Genomic DNA, 25246 nt, shown 5'->3' with positions numbered 1-25246 from the left:
CTCTCAGATTTGGAAGGAATTCTACAGAAGGGGAAACTGATGGTCAGAGAGGGGAAGGGACTTGCTTAATTAAGGAAACCCAGCAATTTAGGGCCAGACCCAAGACTGGAATTCATCTCCTTACTCCCAGACCCAAGTGACTCATCCATGTCCAAATCTCCCATGGGAGATTCTAGGTAGTGACTGAGCACTGACGCAAATCCGATTATGTTCTAGGCTCTGTAGAGAGGCACTCTAGACTCTAGATTCTAAACTGGAGTCTCTTCTGGGAGACCCAGGACACTGAGGCTGGTACCGGTCAGTTCTGGACACTGGAGAGAGAGAGAGAGAGAGAGAGAGAGAGAGAGAGAGAGAGAGAGAGAGAGAGAGAGAGAGAGAGAGTGTGTGTGTGTGTGTGTGTGTGTGTGTGTGTTTATGTGAACATCCTTTAGAGCTCCAGATACTGCAGTGGGTTCTAGGAGATTACGGAAACAGAACTGGGAAGTTTCCCCCATTTTCCAGTTGGGGAACTGAGGTTCAAAAAGGGTAAGGCATTTATTGAGTGAGGTAAATCCTAGGGGGCTTCTGGAACTAGGTTAAGTTCCTAGTTGTTCCTGACACTAAAGCAGGTCTTTTGAACTCTGGGTCACTTTCTGAAGTTTTGGATCTCAGGCATTAAAGGATGTTCCAAGGAATTTCAGGCACTGAGGCCAATTATGGAGTGCTCTGGGAACTCTGGTGGATAGGTTCCTAAGAGGCTCTGAAGCTGAGTTGGATTATGTGGGCTGTGAGCACTAGGGAGGGTCCTGGGAGTCTCTGGGCACTGTGGCATGTCCTGGGGGGGGTATCTCTGGGCATTGACATAGGTGTCAGAAGGCTGTAGATTGTGACAGATGCTGAAGGGAGAAGAGCAATACTGAAACTGACCCTAAGAGACTGGCATAGGTTATGGAATTGAGGTGGATACTAGCGACTTCTGGGCACTGAGGAAGGTCCTGACAGATTCTGGAAACTGAGGCAGATTCCAGAGAGTAGGATAGTTCTGGGATGTACCTAGAACTGGTACCTAGATGTACCTAGAATTAAGGGACTCTGAGCAACTTCCAGGTGGATCCTTGGGAGTGCTCTGGATACTAAGAAGGACCCAGGGGACTGTGGATACTTTAGTGAGTCCTGAGATGTGTCCTTGGGAGTGCCTGGTCACTAAGGCACATTAAAGGGTGCTTAGGCTGTTGAATTAAGTCTCAAGGAGTTCTGAGAACTGAAGCAAGTTCTGAGGGGCTCTGGACGCTGAGGCTGGTTCCAGACCCTTTAGGCAGCCCTGGGGGGCCGTTAGGAGGTGATGACATTACTCCCATTTCACAAGCCAAACCAGAGAAAGGGAAGAAGTGGAGAGGGGGGATCAGGAAGGAGCCCAGCCCAGATGGATGGCATGGACAGATATCTCGCCCCCACCCCCCATAACTGTCTTCCAACCCCTGCTTCCTGCCCCTACACACACTACTTAACTGGAACCATCCCAGGCCCAGTTCTGGACCAAGGCATCAACAAGGACCCCAGGAAGAAGCATGAGGGCCCCTGGGATCTCTATGCTCCTGTCCTGCGTGGTAACCCTGGGCCAGCTGGCCCCCTCAGGTAATGGATTTCCCCTGCCCAAAAGTACACCTCAGCCCCCAGATATGGGGGAGGAGAGATGAGAAGCCAAGAGATGGAGGCATTAGCTTCAACTCTGTGCTTGAATCATCATGTGACCCTGACCAAGTCTGGGCCTCAGTTTCTCCATCTGGAGAGGGAGAGAGGCTCAACTATGAGTCTTATCAGATATAGGGAAAAAGGGGGAAAGAAGAGTTCCTATTGACTAATTGCAATTCTCTGAGCAACATCCGCCTTTTTACTGGCTTTTATACAGCGTTTTACTGGCTCTCTCTCCCTCCCTCTCCAATTACCTTTAATATACATCCTCCCCTCCCTAAATAGGCAATGGCTGGTTCTCTAAGGCCTCAGCACCATGCTTTGCATATCACAGAAGAATGAATGCTTTTGGGGTGGAATTGAGGAAATTCTTGAGGGAGCACTCTCTTCTGTCCCCAGGGCTCAAGCCCGTTAGAACACAGGGGTTCGAGTGTTTGAAGCTTGTGGAGACCAGCCGCCCCCAGGCTCTTTAGAGATGACACCTCCTTTCCAGCCACCACCAACCACCGGGATTTATCTCCTTTCTCTCCATCTCCTGGTTTCCTTTTTTTTTTTTTTTTCTCCTGGGGATGTGGTATCTCTGTCCCAGCCTCAGTTCCAATCCAGGCATTTTCACTGGCTCTCCCTCATGCCAGAACTGCTCTCTCTCCTCATGTCTGCCTTCTGGCATCTTTAGCTTCCTTCTACCGAAAACTTTCACAAGTCCCCCTTAATGTGAATGCCTCCCCTGATGATTACCTCGAATTTATTCCGTATATGGCTTTTTGTACATTGTTTGCAGTTGCTGAGTCATTTCAGTCCCATCCCACTCTTTGTGGCCCCATTTGGGGTTTTCTTGGCAGAGATACTGGAGTGGTTTGCCACTTCCTTTTCCAGCTCATTTTACAGATGAGGAAACTGAGGCAAACAGAGTTAAGTGACTTGCTCAGGGTCACACAGGTAGTAAGTATCTCAGGTCAAATCTGAACTCAGGACTTTCTAACTCCGGGCTGGACACTCTATCCACTGTGCCATTTAAATGCCCTTTTGTTTGTAGCCAGCTATTTGCACGTGGCCTCTCTCATTGGACTGTGAGTTCCTCAAGGGCAGGGATTGTCTTTTGCCTTTCTCTGTATCCCTACTGTTCAGCCCAGTGCCTGGCACATTGTAGGGACTTCATAAATGACTTGTTGACTGAGAGTCCTAGTCTCTAGTCATTTTTGCCTCTGCCCCTATTTCAGTCCCTGTCTGGTGTAATTGATTCATATCTTTTATTTTTGTTTCACACTCGTTCTCCTCTGGACCTACTCCAATTTGTTAACGTCCCCTCCCTAAAATGTGTCATCCATCCTTGGCAGCTATATGGATGCCTGGTGTGTGTGGGTGTGTTTTGCAAGGGGGAAAAGGGGAGATGGGTAGTTTTAACAGCAAATAAAATTCATTTCTATTTAACAATCATTTGTGGTGTGCCTACTGTGTGCCAGGCACTCTGCTGAGGGGTAGAGATACCTAGACAAAACTCAGACAATCAATCCCTGCCCTCAAAGAGTCCAGGTTTGGGAGGGAGAGAAGCAACATGTACATAGATAAATATCTGTAGAGTGAATACAAAGTTAGTTTTGGGGTCAAGGAGAGCATTAACAACAGGAAAGATCAGGAAAGATTTCCTATAGGAGTCACCTAAACTCCCATGGAAGGAAGGTGAAGAGGGAGACTCTTCCAGGCATAGTGTCCAGGGAGTCCCCTGCAAGGCAAGGGGGGACAGTGCCCCTGTGTGAAACACTGGAGCAGAGACATGGACATAGGAAATGCTGTGGAGTCAGTCTAGAAAGATGGGTTGGAGTCAGATTGGCATTCCCAGAGATGAATCAGGAAGCAATCAGGAATCATTGACATTTCTTGATGTCTTCCTATCTCTGCCCCTGTGTCTGAGATTTGAGCCTGATTTGAGGACTTTTCTTGAGATGTTGAAAGCTAGATTATTTTGGAAGGCCTTGGGCTCCCCATTCCAATAAGTCTTTGGGGATCCACCTATCGAGAGCCCCTTGACAAGACCCTGTGATAATACTGACCCCACTCAGGAGTGAATGAAAGTACCTTCTAGAGACAGTATATCCCCCATATCTGGGATGTGGAACTCAATGCAGAAGGCTCAGACACTTGTCTCTGTCCCCAGGGGCCCATCAAGGCCGAATTGTGGGAGGTCGAGAAGCAATACCCCACTCCTACCCATTTGCAGTCTCCATCCAGTACCAGGGTGAGCACTTCTGTGGAGGGGCCCTCATCCGGCCCCACTGGGTGCTCACAGCTGCCCACTGTGAGGTTTCCAAGTGAGTCCTGCCCTGAAAACCACCCCTTCCCTGATACCCTGCCCAAAGTCCCAATTTCAAGGGTTCCTCCAGTCACATCAGCTCTCCCAGGGCCCCCACTAAAATCATATGACAGTACACCCTAGTTTGGGACTGAATTCCAGTCCTATACCTTGAGCAAGTCCCTGGGCCTCAATTTCCCTTTCTGTCAAATACAAAATGGAGAAGGGGAAAAGAAATGCAGGATGGAAAGAAGCCCTGGCTAGGTTCTTACCCTTCGGACTCACTGTGTGATCTTGGGGAGATGCCTTGCTTTGGGGGAGTTAGTTTTCCCAGCTGCTATTTGGCAGTCCCAGAGGTCCAAGGGTGGGGGCAGAATATTGAAACCACTGGAGAGGAAATGGAGGAAAGATCCTCCATCCCCTAAAAGCCAACATCATTTCTTCCCTCCTTGGGGTTATAGTGACACAGCTGCCTTCCAAGTAGTCTTGGGTGCCCACTCCCTGATTACTCCAGAGTCAACCCAGCAGGTATTTGGGATCCTTCGGGCTGTCCCTTATCCACTCTATAATGCCCAGGCTGATATCAACGACCTACAGCTGCTCAAGGTGAGTCCTGGAAACTAAGAGCTCCCCAGCTCTCTAAAGGCCAGTGAGGCAGAATGAGCTTGGGGTGCAGGAGAGAGGGAGGGCTTGGCCTTTGGGGAAGGGGAGAGGACGGTGGAGCCCGACTTTCACAAGTCTCTGAATCTTTCCCTGTCTTTGTTTTTGTGCCTTATTGTCCCTATCTTTTTGTCACTGTTTCTAACCTGATCTCTGTCCCTCTTCCCATGTCTGTCTTTATCTCTATCCTTACTCCTGTTTCTCTATCTCTCTAATGCTTGTCTGTCTGTCCTTCCCCCTGTATCTGTCCTCATCTCTATCCTTGCCCCTTGACCCCATCTGTAACACTGTCCCTGACCCTCCTGTCCCCCACAGCTCAATGGCAGCGCATCTATGACACGCTCAGTGAGACCAATCAGCCTTCCTCGATGGAATACATCGGTTCGCCCAGGGACTCTGTGCTCTATATGTGGCTGGGGGGAAATCCCAGGTCAGGAAGGTCCCGCCATGGTACTCATGGAGACGTCCGTAGTGGTGACAGCCCGGCAGGCCTGCAACAGTTCCTGGAGGGGAAACATCAACCAGGATATGGTCTGCACCTCTGGCTGTAGCAAAAGCAGGTTACAGGGTGTCTGTGGGGTGAGTCTCATGAGGGATGGGAAGATGGGAGGCAGGAGGATGGCATTCCAACCCCCTCTCCCAATGTAGAGTAACCTTGGGAGAGTTCCTTCCTTGGTCTGGATCCCAGTTTCTCTACCTTTCAAAAGCTTCCTCTCCTCTGTGTCTGTCTCTCTGTCTCTGGCCCTATCTCTCTGTATGTGTGTTTCTGTCTGTCTGTCCTTGTCTTTCTGCTTCTCAGAAGGCAACTGTTAGTACTACTCTCTCAGTAGTCTTCTGTTAGAATGGAAGATCTTTGGGGCAGACCCATGAGCTGACTAGGCCACTATGTCTATCTCCATCTCTATCCTTATTCACACACCCCCTCTCCCCACCCCCATCTCTCGCTCTCTCTCTCTCTCCCTCCCCATGGTCTCTCAGTATTCCCTTAACCTTCTTTTACCCTCACATTGTCCCCTCCTGCTTGACAGGGGGACTCTGGAGGACCACTCATCTGCCGAGGGAGGCTTCAAGGAGTGGTGTCCTTCTCCTCCACAATCTGTGGGGATCCTCGCTATCCTGATGTCTATGCCCGCGTCTCCACCTTTGTGGCCTGGATCTATGACGTGCTACAGCATTATTGATCTCACTGCCAGTAACCGACATGAATAAAGTCAGGACTTTGGGGCCCTAAGGGTCCACCTGATTCAGCCTCCTCCTCCTGTAATCTCACATGGGAGTAGCCTAGTCCAAGACAGAGGAAGGGACCTTCCTCTAACTGGTCCACTGAGCTGCACCAGTGGTGGGGACTTGACTGGGCTTTCTTGTTTACAAGAAGAATTTAATTTTGAATAAAGACTCTTTCCCAATCTCATTCTTCTTCCTCTGGTCAGTATAGCTCAACATGGTGAGCCTCGCCCAAGCCTGAGGAGAGAGGCCAAGCAAGGGTTATGCCTTCCCATTTCACAGATTTAAAAAGTCTAAGACTCAGAGAATGAAAGGGATCAGATTAAATGAGTCTGTGGCAAAGCTGAGTCTGAAAAGCACATCTTCTGATGCTCCACTCATGACCCCATAGATCTAGTCCTAACCTTAGGGGGAAGGCCAGGCCAGGATTACCCTGCCCATTTCACAGATGAAGAAACTGAGGCCCAGAGAAGGGAAAGGACCTGGACAAGGTCACTTAGTGAATCAGTGGTGAAGTTGGACCTGGAAAACAGATCTTCTCATGCTCTGTTCATGACCTGACGCTTTCTAATGTGGCCCTCATTTCTCTGGCAATTCAGACTTTCCAGCCATAATAGATACTCTTCCTCCTCTCCTTGCTGCCCAACTTTGGAACACGCTCAGGGAACATTCCTGGTGACCACTTGGAAGGAAAGGAGAGGTGTCTACTACATATATAAGGTCTCAGAATGCTTTGAAATCATCAAAGAGGTGGAAGATGGTGGCTGGGACCCCTTGCTGTTTCCAGATGGGCCCCTGGTAATCATTTGGAACCAAGAGTCCTCCATTGGACCCTGAGTCTCTTATGGGCTGGCTCTCCTTTCTAAGGCTTTGTGCCCCTCCCCCAACTAGAATTCTTAAACAGATGGATCACTCACAATCCTAAGACTTAACATGGGATTCTGGAATGTTAGCATCTGAAGGGACCTTAGAGCTCAGCTGATCTGCCGCACCCCTTCCCCACTTTATAGATGGAGAAACCAAGGAACAGAGGCGGGAAGAAGCCTTCCCCTGGGTCACACAGACAGTTAGGTTTCTTCAAAGGGCAGGAGACAGTGGCTGGGGTGGGGCACCTTAACCACAGGGTTAGGCCCTCCTTTCCTTCCTGAGCCCCATCGGTTCCCTTGTCCCTTCTGCCACCAAGCCAGTGGGAAGCCCAGAGCTGTAGGTAGTAGCAGCTGAGGAAGGGAGATGGGGCCGGGTTGGAGCTCCCGAATTCTGGCACTGAGTCTACTGTTTCCCATAGACCCTGTAGGTGAGCAGGAGCTCCCAGGATTTGGAGAACCCTGGGACAGGGATACCCTGGGGTCCTCTACCCCATCTTCCCTTTCCTTTCCCTTCCATCTATCCTTCTCTGGCTCTCTTCTCTTTATATCTCCTTCCCCCTCTGCAAGCCATCCCTTATCTCTGCCTGTCTCTCATTCATCCTGCCTCTTCCCCATCCTCGCTCCTTTCCCTGTAACCCTCTCTCATCCCCGTCTCTGCCCTCATCTCTCCTTGTACCCATTCCCATCATGCTTCCTGACCCCAATCTCCATGCCCCTCCTCACCTCTCTCTATCCGTTTCCCTCTCCACATCCTTCTCTGGCCCCGTCCTCACTCTCTGCTCCCAATTCTCTCTGCTGCCTTCTACCTTCTTGCTGTTTCTCTTCCTTATTCACCTGAGACAGGGAAGCAAGAAACCCAGCTTCTCTTTTCACCCCTTCCCCGGTCTTTTACAAAGGGTCCCAGTTCCTCAATCCTCTGTGTTCCCCTCTCCTGGCCCCTGACAGGTATCCTTACCTTCCTCCTTGGCTGGGGGCCCCCTGGCTGTAAGGGCAGTCGAATTGTTGGAGGCCGGGAGGTGAAGCCACACTCCAGGCCCTATATGGCTTCCGTGCGCTTTATGGGTGAACATCACTGCGGAGGGGTGCTCTTCATGGCCCAGTGGGTGTTAACAGCAGCCCACTGCTTCTTCAACAGGTGAGAGGGACCTTCTCACTCCAGTTCCTAGGCTCCCCACTGGGAGGAACCCAGCTAATCTCCCCAGAGCTTTCATCCTTCACCCCTTTTTAACCTTTCCTGAACTAAAAGCCCCCAGAACCACCTGATCTTGAACCTGTTCTCCTCTCCGGGGTTCCAAGATTTGCTGCAACTATCTTTTAGACTTACATTGTCAAAACTAAAAGGGATCCCCCAAACCATCAAGTTAAAACCTCATTTTACAGATGGGAAAACTGAGGCCCAGAGAGGGGAAGAAATTTGACTAAAGCCACCCAATAAAAATAGTGGCAACATCAGGACAAGAGTTTAGAATGTAAAACCTAGAAATAACATACCAAGAAGAGGTTCTGGATGTCTTCTCAACCCCCTCACATAATAATAACTGGTATTTATATAGCATTTCAAAGTGTGAGAATTCCTTTACATGCATTGTCTCATTTGAGCCCAGCGATGATGATTCTTTGTCAGTTACTGCAGGTGTTAGCCCCGTTTTACAGATGAGGAAATAAAAGCTCAGACTTGGCCAGGGTCTCAAAGGGAAAGAGAACACTTTCACATAAAGAAAGCTTTTTCCTCTTCCTGCCACATATTGACTGTAATGACCATGTGACCTGAAGTAACTTCAGTAAGTTTTGTCTAAGTCAACTTCTTTACTTGTGAAAGAGATATTAACTTTCTCACTTCCTCCCTGAAAGAGGTGGGACAAATATCATAGGTCACATTTAGAACTTAGGGAGACTATGCAGTTTAACCAAACCTAACTCTCCCATTTGACAGATGAGAAAACTGAGGTTTAGAAAACCTGGGGTTATCCCCTGGTCCCACCTTCCTTAAACTCCTTGACCTCTTCCCAGAATACCATGAGCCCAGGCCTTAGCAACCTTTGGAGAGTTAAGAGACAAAGCTCAACCCCATTCTTAGGGTCATAGAATCATTGACTTAGAAGCCATCTAACCCAAATCACCCATTTTACAGATGAGGAAACTGAGGTCCACTGAGATTTGCCTAAGGTCATATGAAATTGGAACCCATGTTTTCTTGGGTTTCAAATCCAAGGCTCCTTCCCTTTTGTCACACTTGGCTTGTGACATGGGTGTTGGCTGGAGGGAAAGAGATTGGAATTCAACCATGTCTGAAGTCCCTTCCAGCTCAAGAGCCTCTGATCCTCCCACAGCAAACTTTCAAAATGTAGAATAGAGGGTAAAGAGTCAAACTTGGGGTCAGAAAGGCCTGCATTTAAATCCCAGTTCTTGACACTTACAAGCTATGGGACCTCAGGGATATCATTTCACTTCCACGAGACTCAGTTTCATCATCTGTAAAAAAGGAAAAACAAAACGGGGGCTAATAATAGCCAGCTTGTAGGCCTCCTTGAGAAAGGACTGGGGTTTTGTTTATTTATTTATTTGCTTCTCTTAATATTCCCAGAGCTTAGTAAAGTTCCTGCCACATAGTAAGTGCTTAATAAATGCTTGGTGACTGACATACTGATAACTATAGAATTTACCTCCCACTTCTGTTGTGAAACTCAAGCAAGATAATGCCTATAAAATATCTGCCAAACCTGAAAGTACTACAGAAATGTCAATTATTTTTGGCAGGCATACCAACAATGAATTCCCTTGTCTTTTATTCTCAGATAGTCTTATATCTGTCTAGAGCAGGAATTTTTAACCTAGTTCCTTTTCACAGAAAGTCCAATGAAGCCTTTGGATAGTACCCTTTTCAGAAAAATGTTTTTAAATGAGTGGAAATTGAATGCAGAGGATTATGTTGTTTAGTTGTTTATCAGATCCCTTTTAGAGCTTTCTTGGCAGAGATACTGGAGTGGTTTGCATTTCCTTCTCCAGCTCATTTTACAGAGGAGGAAACTGAGGCAAACAGGGTGAAGTGACTTGCCCAGGATCACACAGATAGTGTCTGAGGTTAGATTTGAACTCAGGACACTGAGTCTTCCTGATTAGCACTCTATGCACTATGGTGTCACCTGGCACCTACAGAGGATTATAAAGGAAACCAATTTTATTGAAATAGTTATATTTTTAAAAAACATTTACAGCCCCTGAGTTGAGAATTCCATGCTCCAGATACCCTCTAAGACACCTATCCTTAACTGTCTGAACCCTACCTGGGACTTGGGAGGCATAAAGACCCGAGTTCAAATCCCTACTCTAGCATTTACTAGCTATGTGATCTTGAGCAAATTATTTCATTCTTTGAGCCTCAACTTCCTCATCCAGAAAATAGAGATATTTCTATTTGCACTTCCTTCCTCCCTCCCAAGTGCTTCATAGACAAGAAAAAAAAAGGAGCGGAATTCTAAGTTAGGCTCCTGGTTCCCAGATCGGTTCTCCCCAGAGAGCTGGGTCCCCCAGTGATCTTTTCTGAGGGCAGTAGATTGGAAGGTCATCTCCCTTTCTCAACACAGGGACAGCAACCTTGGCCTGGTAGTGCTGGGTGCCCACTCTCTCAGCAACCCTGAGCCCACTCAACAGGTGTTCAAAATCCAGCGCTCTATCCTGCACCCAGACTATGACCCTGTGTCCCATCAGAATGACATTTGCCTGCTGAAGGTAAGATAAAGAAAGGGGGATGTTCTCTCTGCCCCTTCCCCCTTCCTTTTCTCCTTCCTGGTGTCCAAAGTTATTGTCATATACACACATATGTGGAATGTCCGGGCTGGAAGGCAGCCTGGCACATAGAACCATAGTGAGTCTGAGCTGGAAAGGCACTTAGAGAGTAGAGTCCAATTCCCTTTGGTTTGAATATAGGGAAGCTGAGCCCCAAAGAAGGGAACAGACTTTTCCAAGGTCACAAAGCAAGTGGCTATAGGAACAGGTATTACTTAGCCCAGAGGGCTGTAGGTGGAGTGAGGGGCTTCATAAGTGGGTATCTCTCAGTAGAGGCAGAGATTTGTAGAAAGTTAGCTTGTTATAAATGGAAGAATCATGACCCTAGATTGAGGAGATACTTGAGTTTGATTTCTGCTACCCACCCCTACCCTGACACTCTGACTGGGAGACCAGTCAAGTTAATCTTTCCTATCTTCAGTTTCCCCGTTCATATTCTAGCACTGCAATGCATCTGTGATCTCTTCAGTGTGGATATTGCTTCTTAAAGATGCTTCTCCTAACACATCCATTCCTGTCCATCCATCCTATGCAATTCTCCTATGTGCCCTCCCATAAGTTCACTACAAGGAGTCCATCCACAGTGTTGAGGGCTTTCCTTGAATCAAATAGGGTCTTAGGGGGTCAAGTGGGACAATGTTTTCAATTTAAACTCTTTTCAAATATTCCAATCCTGTGTAAATGCAACAGAAGGTGTTTAAACAAGAATTCAGAAGACTTTTCCTATTGCTGAGTGAGTGGCGGGTACTCTGTTGGGGATATTGAGGGGGAGAGTGCTGAGGATGGCATGACCCATGGCTAGCTTCCTAACTGGCAGTCATCCATCTCTGTTCCCCAGCTAAGTCACAAGGCTGTCCTCAGCTCCTCAGTGGGACTACTGAAGCTGCCCAGTGCGGGTGTTGACCCCAAGCAGGGTACAAAGTGCCTGGTGTCAGGCTGGGGTTCTCTGTCTGACTTTGGGGAGCCGCCTCCAGGCCTGATGGAGGCAAACGTGAGTGTGCTGGGTCGGGAGACCTGCAACCGCTCCTGGAAAGGCCAGATCAGCAGCAAGATGCTTTGTGCCAACAGTGGGAACTGGAGGCACAATGGCTTCTGCACGGTGAGTGACCCTGTATCCCTAAAGGTCACGAAGTCCAACTAACCCCATAGCCCCTGGAAAAGAAGGTGTTCCATATGAACCATAGAATCAGAAATCTAGAGTTCAAAGGAACCTCAAAGGTCAATTAGCCCAACCGGCTCATTTTTACATAGGAGGAAACTGAGTCCCAGGAAAGTAAAGGTGATTTGCCCACACAGCTAGCATCGTAAGTGAGATCTGGACCTAGGTCCTTTGATTCTACATGGGGAAGCAAGAAAGCTCAAAGAGGCAGTCATTTTGAGGGGTTTTCCACCTCCCAGGACCTTTCTACTCCCCCACTAGTCACTTCTGTATATGGTCCTGCCTGAAAGTAGATGTGCTGCTCAGCTCTCCTCCCCTTCTCACTTTCTTAGGACTCTCTAAGCTGGCTAGCCTTAGTCCTAATGTGGAAATAACAGAGACAGAGACAAGGGAAAGGGTGAAAGAGACAGAAATAGAAGGGATAGAGGGTGGGACCCCCAAACAGGAGAACCCTGGATTTGAGTCTAGTTTGGTTGACCCTCATTTTCCTCTGCTGTAAAATGAGGCAGCTGAACTTAACAGAAGTGACTTTTTAGTGTCCTGAACCCCTTTGACAATCTGGTGAAGTCTGTGGATCTCTCTTAGAATAATGATTTGTTAAAACAAAAAAATCAATCCTATTTGAAGGAAATGCCCAATTTTAGTTAAAGGTTAGTGAAAATAAAGATGCAATATTTTTTTTTCCATTCAAGTTCACAGATTCCATTGAAATCTATCCACAGGACTCTTGAGTAGATCCCTGGATCCCAAGTTAAGAATCTCTAGACTAAATTATCTCTAAGGTTATTCCCCAAATCTATGATTTTGTGAGGAGTCAGGTAGGTGTTATTCCCATTTTACAGATCAAGGCACTTGAGGGCCATAAAACTTTGCAGGCTAGAAGGGGTCTCAGTGATCACTGAATCCAATCTACTCATTTTACCAAGAAGGAAACTGAGTCCCAAAGAGAAGGAAGGACTTTAATCAAGGACAGAGCTAAGACTAGCCCCAAAGCACCGCGTCATGTGGGAGCTTACCCAGAGTAGTGCCAGGTGCTAAAGTAGGACTCCCAAGATCAGCATTCTAACCAGCAGGACCCTTCTCCCTGCCAGGCCGACTCTGGAGGGCCCCTGATCTGTGGAAAACAAGCCCAGGGCATTGTCTCCTTCTCCGGCACCTGGTGTGGAGACCCCAGGACCCCAGATGTCTACACACTCGTCTCCGCCTACATCACCTGGATCCAGGGTGTGATCCAGGAATCCAAATAGGCCCCACTGTTACCCCTTTAACCCCTCCCCAGCCTAGCCTGAGATATGAGTCTTTGCCCTGAAGCAAACAAGAAAGATAAGTGTATGTAAATGATATGTTAATCGTATGCAGATTATATGCAGGGCACTCCCTCCATACCAATGAGGTCATGCATAGAGCTAACAGCCTGGCATCTGACTTTCCCAATTTTCTCCTCCTTTGGAGAGTATCCCAAGATGCTTTTATCCTGGACCTTTCCACCCCCCACCCCCACCCCCACCTCCCTACCCCAAACCTTTGGCTTTGATAACTAGAAATACCTGGATTGTGGGGATAGCAGGAGTGGCAACTACTACTTCCCAGCTCCAGCTACCCACCTCTGTCTTCCCTCCTTTCTTCTTTCCCCCTACTTTTGTTTCTTTCCCACCTCCTGCTCTCACTCTCTCTCTCGTCCTTTTCTTTCTTATATTTGTTTCTCTTAGCGTCTTTTCCCCTTCTCTATCTCCTGTGTTTTGTTTTGTCTGCCCCCTTCCTCCTCATTCCCATTTCTTCATATTCTCCAACCTGCCACCAGGTGGCAGCCCTTAGCTAGATCATCCCATTCCCCTGTCTGAGTCCTGGTCATGGTCCCCTTTCCTGGACCTTCCTCCAGGAATCCAATCCAGAAATGGGCAGGATCACACACACTGGAAGACCTGTTAGAGACTATCGACCCAAACCCCATCATTTTCCACACAGGGAACCTAAACCAGCGGGGAAATGATTTTTCCAAGAGGACGCTGCCAGTCAGAGACAAAGGGAGTCCCAGAATCCCAGCCTCTTAACTCCCAGCCCGGGGCTCCATCCAACCCCCATCCTAAGAATGAGAACAAGAGAACTTCATTTATACAGATCTTTTTACTTTCCAAAGGAAATCACCAACATTCCCATGATCCTCAGGCAGGGGGAAGTGCTCTTGTCCCAATTTGAAAGAGGAAGAAACTGAGGACCAGAGAAGGGAAGGGATTAACTCAAAGTCACACAGTGAACTTTGAGGACCCTGAGCCTCCTCTCTCCTCCACCAAAGGAGAAAGGAGAACAAATAATTGGCACTTGGGAGGGGAAGAGGATACCTCCCCTCTAACAGAAGGGCCTTTCTATAGACAGTCTAACTTTGTGGAAAGAATTTGGCTTGGGAACTTTGAGTCTCAGGGTGGAATGGGGTCAAGGGTTGAAGCTGGGGATCCCTCTCCCAAGAAAAGTCATGGAAGGTACTATATCGAACCTGGTTTCCTCTACCCCCAACTCCAACATAGACACACACCCCTTTTATCTCCAAAGCTGAGAGCATCATCAATACATATTTGCGGGTTGGGGTCCCCCAAACCACTCAAGCTCAGGAACTAGGTAGATCTCTGCCCCCTATTCTAGGAGGAGGGGGAGAAGGGGAACATATACTCATGGATTCCACCCTCTGCGGAGCCCTTAGGGCCCAGAATTGCATCAGTAGGGTCATTAAGCGGGAGGGATTGTGAAACCCCAGCTGGGAGACTGTCTCTGTCCCTCTCTGCGGCTCCCTTGATGGCCCCATGGAATGTTGAAACATATGCCCTGCCCCGCCCCTCCCCCTCCCCGAGCTGCCGGCCACCCCGCCTCCCTGAGATTAGCTCGCCTTCTTTGGGACCCTCCAAGGTATTCGCCCATTCCATTCCCCTCCCACCACCACCAGCGGCTCATGGCAGCTCCCGTCGGGCTGTAATAATCCTCCCAATTTCTCCCCTCCACAAGGGTCTCTGGGAGTTGTCTAGAAGAGAGAACACAGCTGGAGTCTGGGGGGCCATAAATATGCCTCCCTCTTCATAATAAATAGGGTTGCCTTGGCTCTGTGCAGGACCTGTGGCGTCGACTCACACGGAGTTATCCTCCACCTCCGCCAAAAGCCCAGCAAACGTGGTGCTGACTGCAAGGGGAGAGAGGAGGGAGGTAGACTCAGGGAGTGGGGAAGCGCAGGGTCTCCCCTATAGTTGAGGACTCCCCAAGGATAAGGCTATGTGTTCCCGCTAGTGCTGAATCTCCCATTCATACCAGGAGGTTCCTGGGGACAGGGGCTGTGTTAAGACTGGTGGCTCCCGAGCCCTCCCCGACCCTGAGTCCCGGGCCAGGAAACCTACCTGTGCAGCTCCCGGAGTGCCGGACGCCAATGGATCTGCCCAGGAAGCAGGTGGCCTGACGAAGGTGGCAGGAAGAGGCGTAGGTGACATTGTTGTTCCCACAGAGCTGCTGGTTGGGGCTCGAGGGCACAGGGCAGGGGGCAGAGCGGCAGATGACACAGTGGGCACTGCCAGTTTGGTCCACCACGCACGTATGAGTCCCTGGACACACCACGAGGGAGCAGCTCTCTGAGGGAGAAGTAGGCATACGAGGAGTTGGGTCAGTGAAGGAGATGGCTAAGTAAGGTGATAAGTGCTCAGGGAGGGGGAGGGGAGGACAATGGGGGGATGGGAGGTCAGTGAGGAAGAGTGCAGGGGTTCAGTGAAGAGTACGGCAGACTTAACAAGGATAACTTTAAGGATTGAAAAGTGCTTTACAAATATTTCTTTCGATCCTTACAATGACTCTGGGAGGTAGGTGCAATTATCCCCAGGACAAAAATTGAGACAGAAGTGGTGTGATTTGCCCAGGGACACACAGCTAGTATTCAGGGTTTTGAGGCTGGATCTGAATTCGGGTCTTCCGGACTCCAGGTCTAGCGCTTTATCCACCCTGACGCCTCCCTGACTTCACGGGGGTGGGCGGGGAGGGGTCTCAGTGAGAATGGAGCTTTCTGTGAAGGGATAAGGTGAGAGAGGTGAGTGCGCAGCGATGAGACTGGTCTCTCACTTTTGCAGTGCCCCTGGTACATGACGCCCAGGTCTGGGTGCCCCTGACACTTGATTGTTCGCAGTTCGCACTCGTCCCTGTAGGTGACTCCATCAGAGCCACAGACTTGCAGCTGCATAGGAAGTCCCGAGCAGTCCGGGGCGCAAGCGCAGTGGGGCCGGCCGCTGTGCATCTTGCACACCTTGCCTGGACCACAGTCCACTCCGTCACAGGTCTCTGGGGACAGAAGGAGACACAGTGAACTTGGAAGAGCCAGTATGGCCCCTCCTAGTGCACCAAACTGAAAAACAAAAACATAATATTCAAATCCTGCCTGAAACAAACCACAGATAATTTAATGTTGTGAATAATCTTAAACCACAAGCAAGCTTGTAGTTTCATTGATTTTTAGCAATTGACATCCAAGCTTTAGTTGTTTAGAGTCCCAAGGGGTCAGCTTTCTAATCACCACTCCACACTGCTGCTCGTTCACTGACAGTCCAGAAATCATGGCTAATCTAGTAACACATACTTTTATAAAGACAGATACAATAGAGAAATACAATCTAACCAATGACTAATAATAATAGGTGAACTTTTAAAAGGATGGATCTCCCCAAAGAAGCTCCCTCTTTCTTTCTCAAAATGAAAGAATAAGATTAAAAGCAGACATTTCTACGGTGCTTTGAGATATGTAAAGCCATTTATATGTTTTATCTCATTTGCTCTTCATATCATCTTTGGCAGGTAGGTACTAAAAGTGTCATTATCACAATCTTATTGATGAGAGAACTAAGGCTTGGAATGGTTAAGGGACCTGCTGGGAGTGGAGCAGCTGAGGGGCCCAGTGAATAGAGTGCCAGGTCTGGAGTCAGGAAGACTAGTTCAAATCTGGCCTCGAACACACCAGCTATGTGACCCTGGACAAGTCACTTTAACCTTGTTTGCCTCAGTTTCCTCATCTGTAAAATAAGCTGGAGAAGGAAATAGCAAACCACTCTAGTACCTTTGCCAAGAAAAGCCCAAATGGGCATCAGGAAGAGTTGGACACAACTGAAATGACTGAACAAGAAGAAGAAACAGCAATGAGGCTGGTATTCAAACCCAGGTTGTCTTCACTAGGTTTATCTCAACATCTACTTTTCTCAGTAGACAAGCATTTATTTTGCTAAGTGTTAGGGATATAAAGACAGACAAAAACAGTATTTGCTCTCAAGGGGCATATACACATATGTATATATGTGTGCATGCATATATAGTTTAAATACATATAATTAAATATTTCCCAATTACTTGTAAAAACATTTTTTACAACCATTCTTTAAATATTTGAGTTCCAAATCCTCTCTCCCTCCTGCCCCTTCTCCTTTCTCCAGAAGGTAAGCAATTTGATATCAAACATACATGGGAAGTCATGCAGAAAATACATTTCCATATTAGCCATGTTTGGAGCTTACATTCTCATTCCAATGGGAGTGACAACATGTAAATTGGTAGACGTAAGATATATAGAGTAGGTAAAACGTATTTCTAGGGGAGGAGGGAACAAGAGACATGGAAGATGGTGAAATGCCTCCTGCAGAAGGTGAGACTTTAGCTCAGTCTTGAAGGAAGCAAGGGAAACTAGCAGGCTGAAATGAGAGGATGGAGCATGCCCGGCATGGAGGACAGCTAATGCAAAGAGGGGACATGGAGGGTCAGGCTGAAGTAAGCCAATGTAGATGGATCATGGGACATATAGGAGGAAGTCAAGTATAAGAACACTTGAAAGGTAGGAAGGAGCCAGATTATGCTGAGCTTGAAATGCCAGATCCTAGAGGTAACGGAGCCATGAGAGTTCATGGGGGAGGTGGGGTGTGACATTGGCAGACCTAAACTTTAGAAAAATCATTTTGGTAGCTGAGTGGAGAATGGATCGGATGGAGGGAGAGTCGAGGCAGGGAAACCAGTGGGAAGGTGATTACAAAAGTTCTGGAGAGAGAGGATTGGGCCTGATGTGAGGTTGTGGTTTTGGGAGAAGAGCTAGGTAATATAATGGATAGAGCCCTGAGCCTGGAGTCAGGAAGACTTGAATTCAAATTCAGCCTCAGACACTGACAGTGTGACTGAGCAAATCACTTAACCCTGTTCGTGTCAGTTTCCATATTTATAAAACAAGGATGATAATATACCTACCTCACAGGTTGTGAGGATCAAATGAAATAATTGTAAAGTGCTTGGCACACAGTAAATGCAATACAAATGTTAGTTATAATTAGGAACTATGCCCAGAGAGCTATAAAACTGTGCATACTCTTTGACCGAGCAATACCACTGCTAGGTCTATATCCCAGAGATCAAAAAAAAAAGGGAAAAGAATGACAAGCTGGTTAATTCCAGAAAAAACCTGGAAAGACTTACATGAATTGATACAAAGTGAAGAAAGTAGAACCAAGAGGACATTATACAGAGTAATAATATTGTAGGATGAAGAATTGTGAATGACTTAACCATTCTCAGCAATGTACAATGATACAAGATAATCCCAAAGGATTTGATGGAACATGCTATGCACCTCCAGAAAAAGAACTGGTATTGTCTGAATACAGACTGAAGCATACTAATTTTTTACCTTTCTTTATTTGTCATCTTGTACAAAATGAATAATATGACAATGTTCTACATGATTGCACATATATACCATATATCAAATTGCTTACTGTCACAGGGAAGGGGGAAGGGAGAGAAGGGTAAAAGCATAGAATTTGGAACTCAAAACTTTAAAAAATTGTTTTAACATGTAATTGGGGGAAAATAATATATTATTTAAAAATAAATGTTAGCTATTAATAAAGTAGAAATGACAAGATTTGGCAATGGTTTCAATATGTTGAATGAGAGTGAGGAGTTATGAATGACAAAATTGTGAGCCTAGGTGATGGGGAGAATGGTGATACCTTAACAATAATAAAGAAGTTTGGAAGGGTGGAAGGTTTTAGGGGAAAGACAGTGAGTTCTTTCTTGGATGTGTTGAGTCTGATCTATGGCACAGCCAGGTGGCACAAGAGATAGAGGGCTCGGCCTGTAGTCAGGAAGACTCATCTTGCTGGGTTCAAATCTGACCTCAACACTTACTAGTTGTGTGACTGAGCAAGTCACTTAACCCTAATTTCCTTCAGTTTCCCCACCTGTAAAACAAGCTGGAGAAGGAAATGACAAACCACTCCAGTATCTTTGCCAAGAAAACCCCAAATGGAGTGACAGAGAGTCAGACATGACTGAAAAAATAACAAATAGTACATCTGGTTCAAGATGACACTGAAGCCGTTGGCTATGTGTGACTGTAGTTCAGATGAGAACTGAATATACACATATGGCATATGCTTAGAAGTGATCATTAAACTTACGGGAGTTGATGAAATCACTGTGATTAACAATAATAAATAAAAATTTAAAATTAAAAAAATTATTTATATTCAAATAAAATTGTATTTTATTGTAATATTTTAATAAAATATTTTATTATATTTTAAATATTTGAACACTAAAATAAATATAGTAAAATATTTTAATAAAATATATTTGTTTTAAAGTAAATAATAAAATAAGATTAAAAAGAGAAGAAAGCCCAGGACAGAGCCTTGAGGGACACCCAAGTTTAGTGGGCATGACCTGGAGGAAGATCCAACCAAGAAGACTGAAGAGTGATCAGAAAGATAACTGGAGAGCCAGGAGGGAACCGAGTTACAAAGACCTCTAAAGGTGAGAGTATAGAGAAGTATAGGAGAAGAAGGTGATGGACCTTGTCAAATCCTGCAGAGAGGTCAAGAAGGATGAAAGTTAAGACAAGGTCATTCAATTTGGCAATCGAGAAGTCATTAGTAACCCTGGAGAGGGCAATTTCAATTGGGTGGTCAAGCTGGAAGCCAGCTTGCTGAGGGTTTCAAATAGAGAGAGAGGAGAGGAAAGGGTGGCAGTGAGTATAGATAGCTCTTTTAAGGGGTTTAGCCATGAAGGGTCCAAGAGATTTAGGACAACAGCTAGTAGAGATGGTCAGATCAAGAAAGGATTGTTTAAGGATTAAGGAGACTTGGGCATGTTTATAGGCAGCAGGAGATAAGAAGAGGTTAATGATGACAATTGGGTCAGTTTGTTGGAAATTCCAGGAGAGGTTGGGATCAAGAGTGCTTGTACAGGGGTTGGCCTCGGCGGAAGGGCCATCACTCCTTCCAAGACTGGAATGATGCAGGAAATGGTGGAGGAGAATGTTTGGATGATGTGAGATGAGGAGCAGGGAAGAGGGAACCCTCCCCAAATGGTCTCAATTTGGTGGCTGTGAATGTGAGGCAGAATACTCAGGAGAGAGGGTGGGTGGAGAAGGGGCTGGATCAATTAGAATCAATTAGGATCAATTAGAAATTAAATTTTTTGCTTTGCTGAAGGGAGGGCTTGGTTGAGATTGAATAACATAAATTTAGAGTAGACCTGGCTGCCACAGGAAAGGTTATATATTTCTTCAGGGCAGAGACCATTTCACTTTTATTTTTGTATTTAAATACCTGACATATGTTAGATGCTTAATAAATCCTTGTTAACTAACTAGTTGTTTCCCTATATTTTCAAGCAATCTGACAGACAGTCAGTGTGTTACAAAGCACCTAACTGGTGCAAGGGTCAGGAGTCAGGAAGACCTGAGTTCAAATGTGATCTCAGACACTTACTAGCTGTGTGACCCTGAATAAGCCACTTCACCTCCACTTGCCTTAGTTTTCTTGTCATTGGACAGAGTCCAGATGAAGAGAGTTTCTACACTGGAAGTTTCTCCGGACTGATGAAATTGTATCGGTCTGGATCAGAAAACAGAAAGGCAAGCCATTTTTTACCTTTATTTGTAACCCCAGGTCATAGCACAGGGCCCAGTAACACTATTGCCGTTCTTCAGCTGTTTCTGACTCTATGACCCCATTTTTGGTGTTTTTCTCAGCAAAGATAAAGGAGTGGTTTGCCATTTCCTTCTCCAGTTCATACAGATGGGGAAACTGAGGCAAATAGGGTTAAGTGACTTCCCCAGGGTCACGGAGCTAGTAAATGTCTGAAGTCAGATTTGAACTCTGGAATATGAGTCTTCCTGCCTCTAGGCCCCACATTCTATCCACTTCACTAATAGCTGTCCATCTGATGCATAGTAGGTGCTTAATAAATGTTTGTTGATTGACAGTCTATTTCAGACTATATCAGTCAAACAGGCAGCCAGCAGGCTATAGATAGATGGCCAGAATCAGATTAAAATATAATTGAGAAATATTTAACAAAAATACATAAAAACAAAATAAAGCTGAGATAATATGACATTTTCAAACTAAATTCGTAGGGATCTTTATGTACTTTAGTGGCCTGTCTCTATTTGAAGTTCACACCCCTGGTCTACAACACAATACAAAAGGTGGATACTGCCAAACAGCAAATACTGAGAAACATAATTCATGATATTGAATTAATGTCGCAAAACAACAAAAAATTTCCCACAAAAAGACAAAAACCAAAACCTCTTAATTAATCAAAAAATAATTCTGGGGCAGATTTTTGTTTTGTTTTGTTTTTTTGCTCTGGGCACTGGATTATGCAGTTCTGTGGTTAAAGGAGGGGGCAGTGAGGATCAGGGGTCAGCCTCTAACCAGGGACGGAATGTTTCTCTGTTCCAGTTTCACCGGACTGAATAGAGACTGACCCTTGATTTTGGCCCTGAAAGCCTGGCAGACTGATAACTGAGTCAGAAAGGAGAAGACCAGTGCCCTCCTTTTTATTTCGATTTCCCTGCCTGCCTGCCCATTTTGAGAGGTGAAAGATCCTCATAGCCCCACGTGCCCAGTCCCTAGGACTAAGGACAGTACATACTGAAATTCAATTTAATCTAATTCGACCTTTATTAAGTACCTATTAGGTGCAAGGAAACTCAACAATAACTGAAACCCCTATTTCTGTGGTGCCCATTATTAGCAATATTTTACAGATGGGGAAACTGAGGCACATAGTTGTGAAGTGATTTGTCAAAGGTCAACCTGATAGTGTATGTGTTCGTCCTTCACTGCCAAAGAAGACCATACCATCAGAGAAATAAAGACATGACTTGCACTTTTGATTTTGTTTTGAGTGAGGGAGGGCTGTGCAGGTTGCCAGCCTCACTTCTCCTCCAGAGCCATCTGAATCCAGTGACCGGATATTCATCAGGATGACTGGAGATGACCCAGGATGAGGCAATTGGGGTTAAGTGAAGTAAATATTGGAGATGGGACTTGTCCCTGGGTCTCCTAACTCCTATTCGGGAGCTTTTGCCACTGCACTTTAGCCTAGACAGTCCGGGATAGGCATTAGTCAGAAGAACTGGGTTCAGATCTCTATTCTGCTACTTACTGTGTAACCCTGAGCAAATCAGAGTTCACTTTTCTTTGCATCTGAAGAAGGCATTGAACTAGGTGGCCTCTGGGCCATGAGATGGGAAAATAGGGGACCCTAGCAGGGAAAGGTCATATTGGCTAGGACTGAAACTCCCCACCAGGGCCCCTTCCCCTGCACCAACAGAGAGGAGGACAGGGTCCTTCGGGCCTCACTCTCCCACTCTTCTGAGTTCCCTGAGGGTTCCTGAGGCCGACTGAGAGGAGGGGCCTGTGGCTCCTCACATGTGGATTGCACCTGGCCACCAGCTCCCACACATCTGGCAGAGTCTGGCCACACACAGCTGGAGCCTCTCCCAGTCTAGATTTGGACTGGAGAAAAGAGAGAACAACAGGCCGAGTCCCCGCCCATGCCCCCCTCCCTGCCCCACCTCCATCCCCAGCCCTGGAGGACCCTGGAGGATCCATCTTCAAACCTCCAGCTGGAGTTTGGCCCTGTCTTATCCCAAAGCCACCTGCGTTCTCCCCCCTTCCTCTTCCCCTCCCCTCCTGCCTCTATCCCCATTCCCCAAAGCCACCCCCAGATAGGAAGTGAGCAGGAACAGAGAAGGGAGGGCAGGAGGGAAGGAGGGAGGAGCGGGGGCCCAGAGAGGGAGAGTGTTTTCCCAGAGACCACCCAGCCAGGCAGAGCTGGGATTAATCACCATCCCCAACCACTGAGCCTCGGCGGCTGCCGGTTCCAACATCTGGGAGGCTGGAGCCCACCCCCCTCTTCCCCCACTCTACCTCCCATGGGGGTACAGCTGGGCAGTGCCAGGCTCGAGGGGCTCCTACCTTTGCAGGGGTGACAGGTCACCAGGCCCAGGAAGCCCAGCAGGCTGATCTTGTTGCCTTGATGGGTGTAATTGGACCAGGCGGTGTCTACATTACCGGCAGAGCAGCACTCCTCCCAGCTCACACCTGCCCTCAGAATCAGGCTACACTGAGCCTCTCGGCCCTGGCGAAGCCAGCAGATACCACCTGAAGCCAAGGAGACATGGGATCAGAGGATTTAGAACTGGGAAGGGACCTCACAGACCATCTACATGGTCCAACTACAGACAGGGAAGCTAAGGCTTAGAGAAGGGAGTGGACTTGGCCAAGGTGATGTGGGCAGTAGAGTGACAAAGCAGAAATTCAAATCTGGGTCTTCTGACTCCAAATTCAATGCCTGGGCATTAGAACCCAGCCCAGCCAGGATTTGGGGGTAAACAAGAGTCTTTGGAAAGGATAAGAAATACCAAGGACAATCAGTCCCAAGTCCTGTGTCAGTCAGTCAATTAAAATTCACTAAGTACCTACTGTGTTTCAGGTATTGTACTAAGTGCTAGGGATTAAAAAATTAAAATAAAGGGGCAGCGAGGTGACACAATGGATAGAGCACTGGCCCGGGAGTCAGGAGGACATGAGTTCAAATCCAGCTTTGTACACATATTAGCAGTGTGACTCTGGGCAAGTCACTTCACCCCAGTGCCTAAACAACCCCTACCTTTAATCACTAATGTATGTCACAATCTAATATGCCTCCTGCGTATGTCCCAAATCTCTTCTTTTGGACCATTATTTTCTGAAGATCTCAAGGTATCTGAGGACACCTCTTCCCTCCCTAAGACCTCATTTTGGGACAGGAAGTTGATGGAGCTCAGGGATATACCTTTTCCTTCATCTCCCCAGGACTCAGAAATCACTTAATCACTCCTGAATCAGGAGGAATCTGCCCGAGGCCGGAGCCAGGTCTGGGACCTTGACTAGGATTAGGACCGGTTTCCTAACACTGTAAGAACAGGGTCGTTTGGGGGAGGGGGGGAAGAGGGAGGGAGTCTGAGGACCACAGCTTGAAGCTAGGGCAGGGGCCTTGAGGTCTAGGGGATGCAATTCAAGCCCAGATCAAGATCCCAGTTCCTCACCCAGCCTGTGCTCCTGCCCACCTCCTGCCCCCCCCAAACTCTTAGTCACCCAAGCCTTCCGGGAACATTCCCCTAGCATGAGCTCACGAGTCTCCCCAGTACAGTCACCACACTGGGAGCCCTGGAGGGGGGGGGTAGACTTTCAGTCACTGGGGGATAGGGTGCGGGTAGGGATGAGAAAGACAGTTCTTGGCTGGAGACTCTAGCAAAACACACCCCACCCATCCCACTATCCAGCTTGGGAATAAGAAGCTTACTCCTGGTCTTTGGGGGGCACCTGGAGTGTCCCTTATAATACCAAGGAGAGAATATGGAGTCCAGAAAGAGCCCTGATAGGAGTCAGAAGACCTGGGTTCTAGTTCTTACTCTTCCTAGAGAGTTAGTATGTGACCATAACTGAGCCTCAGTTTTCTCATGTATCTGTTGGGAGGGAGTGGGGTAAGATACATGCCATTGTCCTGAATGGTTTTTCATTGCCCATCCTGGTCCTGGCCCTACAAGAGGATGGGACCCTCATTTTTCTAGGATTTGCACAGGGCCAGGCGGCAGAGATGCTGGATTATATTCAGAGGGTAGAAGCCCCTGGGTGAAGAGGACCTAATGTCCAACCCCTGATCATAGGGGTAGGAAGTTGAACTGCTCCCAGAAGAGAGGAGGGACAGCAAAGAAAAGGTATGAGAAAATGAGGGGCTGAATAGACCCAGGGGGCTAAGGAGATAGAGGCACAGGAGTGCCTCAACTTTCAAAATGCTGCCAAGGCTTGGTTGTGGGGCAGGAAATTTGCCAAGCTCCTATTCTCTCCCTTCCCTCAATCCCAGGACGTTAGCCGCCATATTCTATGCATCTTCTCCCCTTCTGGGCCTGTGAGGGATGGGGGGGAGCTCGGTCGACAAGGAGCCAGACTAAATCCATATTAGTCCTGATAGAGAAGCCATAGTCCCACAAAGGTAGGCAGGCAGGATCCTGGGCTGCTCCAGCTGCTCATCTCCCACCCCACCATAGTCCACCTCTGATAAAGCCAGACTGCTTTCCTCTCTCAAATCTGAGGAATGAGCTCTAGGGTTAGGCAATACAGGCTTGAGGCCACTGGTAAAGGTGGTAGGGATCTAGGGTTTAAGGTTAAGAGGGGCCAAGGATTAGAAATTTGGGATCCATGGGGATAGTCATGCACCAGAGGTGTGGGTATGAGGGTATTGAGGTGTGGGGGT

At 47.4% G+C, this 25246-nt stretch overlaps 3 protein-coding genes and 1 long non-coding RNA gene across 8 annotated transcripts in view; 2 read left to right on the top strand and 2 right to left on the bottom strand.

Annotated features, from left to right (window-relative positions):
• The first annotated feature begins 1484 nt into the window (after nt 1–1484).
• LOC140499842 (serine protease 57-like) lies at nt 1485–6031 on the top strand. The gene is made up of 5 exons (XM_072601736.1): nt 1485–1614; nt 3827–3980; nt 4423–4567; nt 4937–5200; nt 5650–6031. The coding sequence occupies exons 1-5, from the start codon at nt 1548–1550 to the stop codon at nt 5800–5802; spliced, it is 783 nt and encodes a 260-aa protein (XP_072457837.1). The 5' UTR covers nt 1485–1547; the 3' UTR covers nt 5803–6031.
• Nucleotides 4748–12779, bottom strand: LOC140499844 (uncharacterized). 2 transcript variants are annotated; one of them, XR_011965561.1, is made up of 4 exons: nt 12673–12779; nt 9129–9183; nt 7435–7545; nt 4748–5124 (listed from the first exon to the last, which is right to left on the bottom strand). It is a non-coding gene; the product is annotated as an uncharacterized lncRNA (long non-coding RNA). The 2 variants fall into 2 exon arrangements; XR_011965560.1 differs by having other exon boundaries at nt 7435–9183.
• LOC140499839 (serine protease 57-like) lies at nt 6771–14750 on the top strand. Of its 3 annotated transcripts, none has more exons than XR_011965559.1 (6): nt 6771–7139; nt 7657–7846; nt 10296–10440; nt 11336–11596; nt 12748–12985; nt 13622–13769. XR_011965559.1 is itself a non-coding variant. In XM_072601732.1 (6 exons), the coding sequence occupies exons 1-6, from the start codon at nt 7076–7078 to the stop codon at nt 13705–13707; spliced, it is 879 nt and encodes a 292-aa protein (XP_072457833.1). In that variant the 5' UTR covers nt 6771–7075; the 3' UTR covers nt 13708–14750. The 3 variants fall into 3 exon arrangements, 2 of the variants coding, with proteins under 2 accessions (XP_072457833.1, XP_072457834.1); XM_072601732.1 differs by having other exon boundaries at nt 12748–12880; nt 13622–14750; XM_072601733.1 differs by lacking the exon at nt 13622–13769 and having other exon boundaries at nt 12748–12997.
• FSTL3 (follistatin like 3) overlaps nt 13762–25246 on the bottom strand; it is a 32068-nt gene continuing 20583 nt past the window's right edge. For both annotated transcript variants that reach the window (XM_072601735.1, XM_072601734.1), the window contains exons 2-5: nt 22927–23112; nt 15743–15958; nt 15034–15261; nt 13762–14822 (exon numbers count right to left, since the gene is read on the bottom strand). In XM_072601735.1, coding sequence (XP_072457836.1) covers nt 14770–14822; nt 15034–15261; nt 15743–15958; nt 22927–23112 — 683 coding nt within the window. In that variant the 3' untranslated portion in view covers nt 13762–14769. The remainder of the gene's footprint in view (nt 14823–15033; nt 15262–15742; nt 15959–22926; nt 23113–25246) is intronic.

This window comes from Notamacropus eugenii, chromosome 4 (genome assembly GCF_028372415.1).
Source record: "Notamacropus eugenii isolate mMacEug1 chromosome 4, mMacEug1.pri_v2, whole genome shotgun sequence".
Lineage (NCBI taxonomy): Eukaryota > Metazoa > Chordata > Mammalia > Diprotodontia > Macropodidae > Notamacropus > Notamacropus eugenii.
This window is presented reverse-complemented; position numbering and strand designations above follow the sequence as displayed.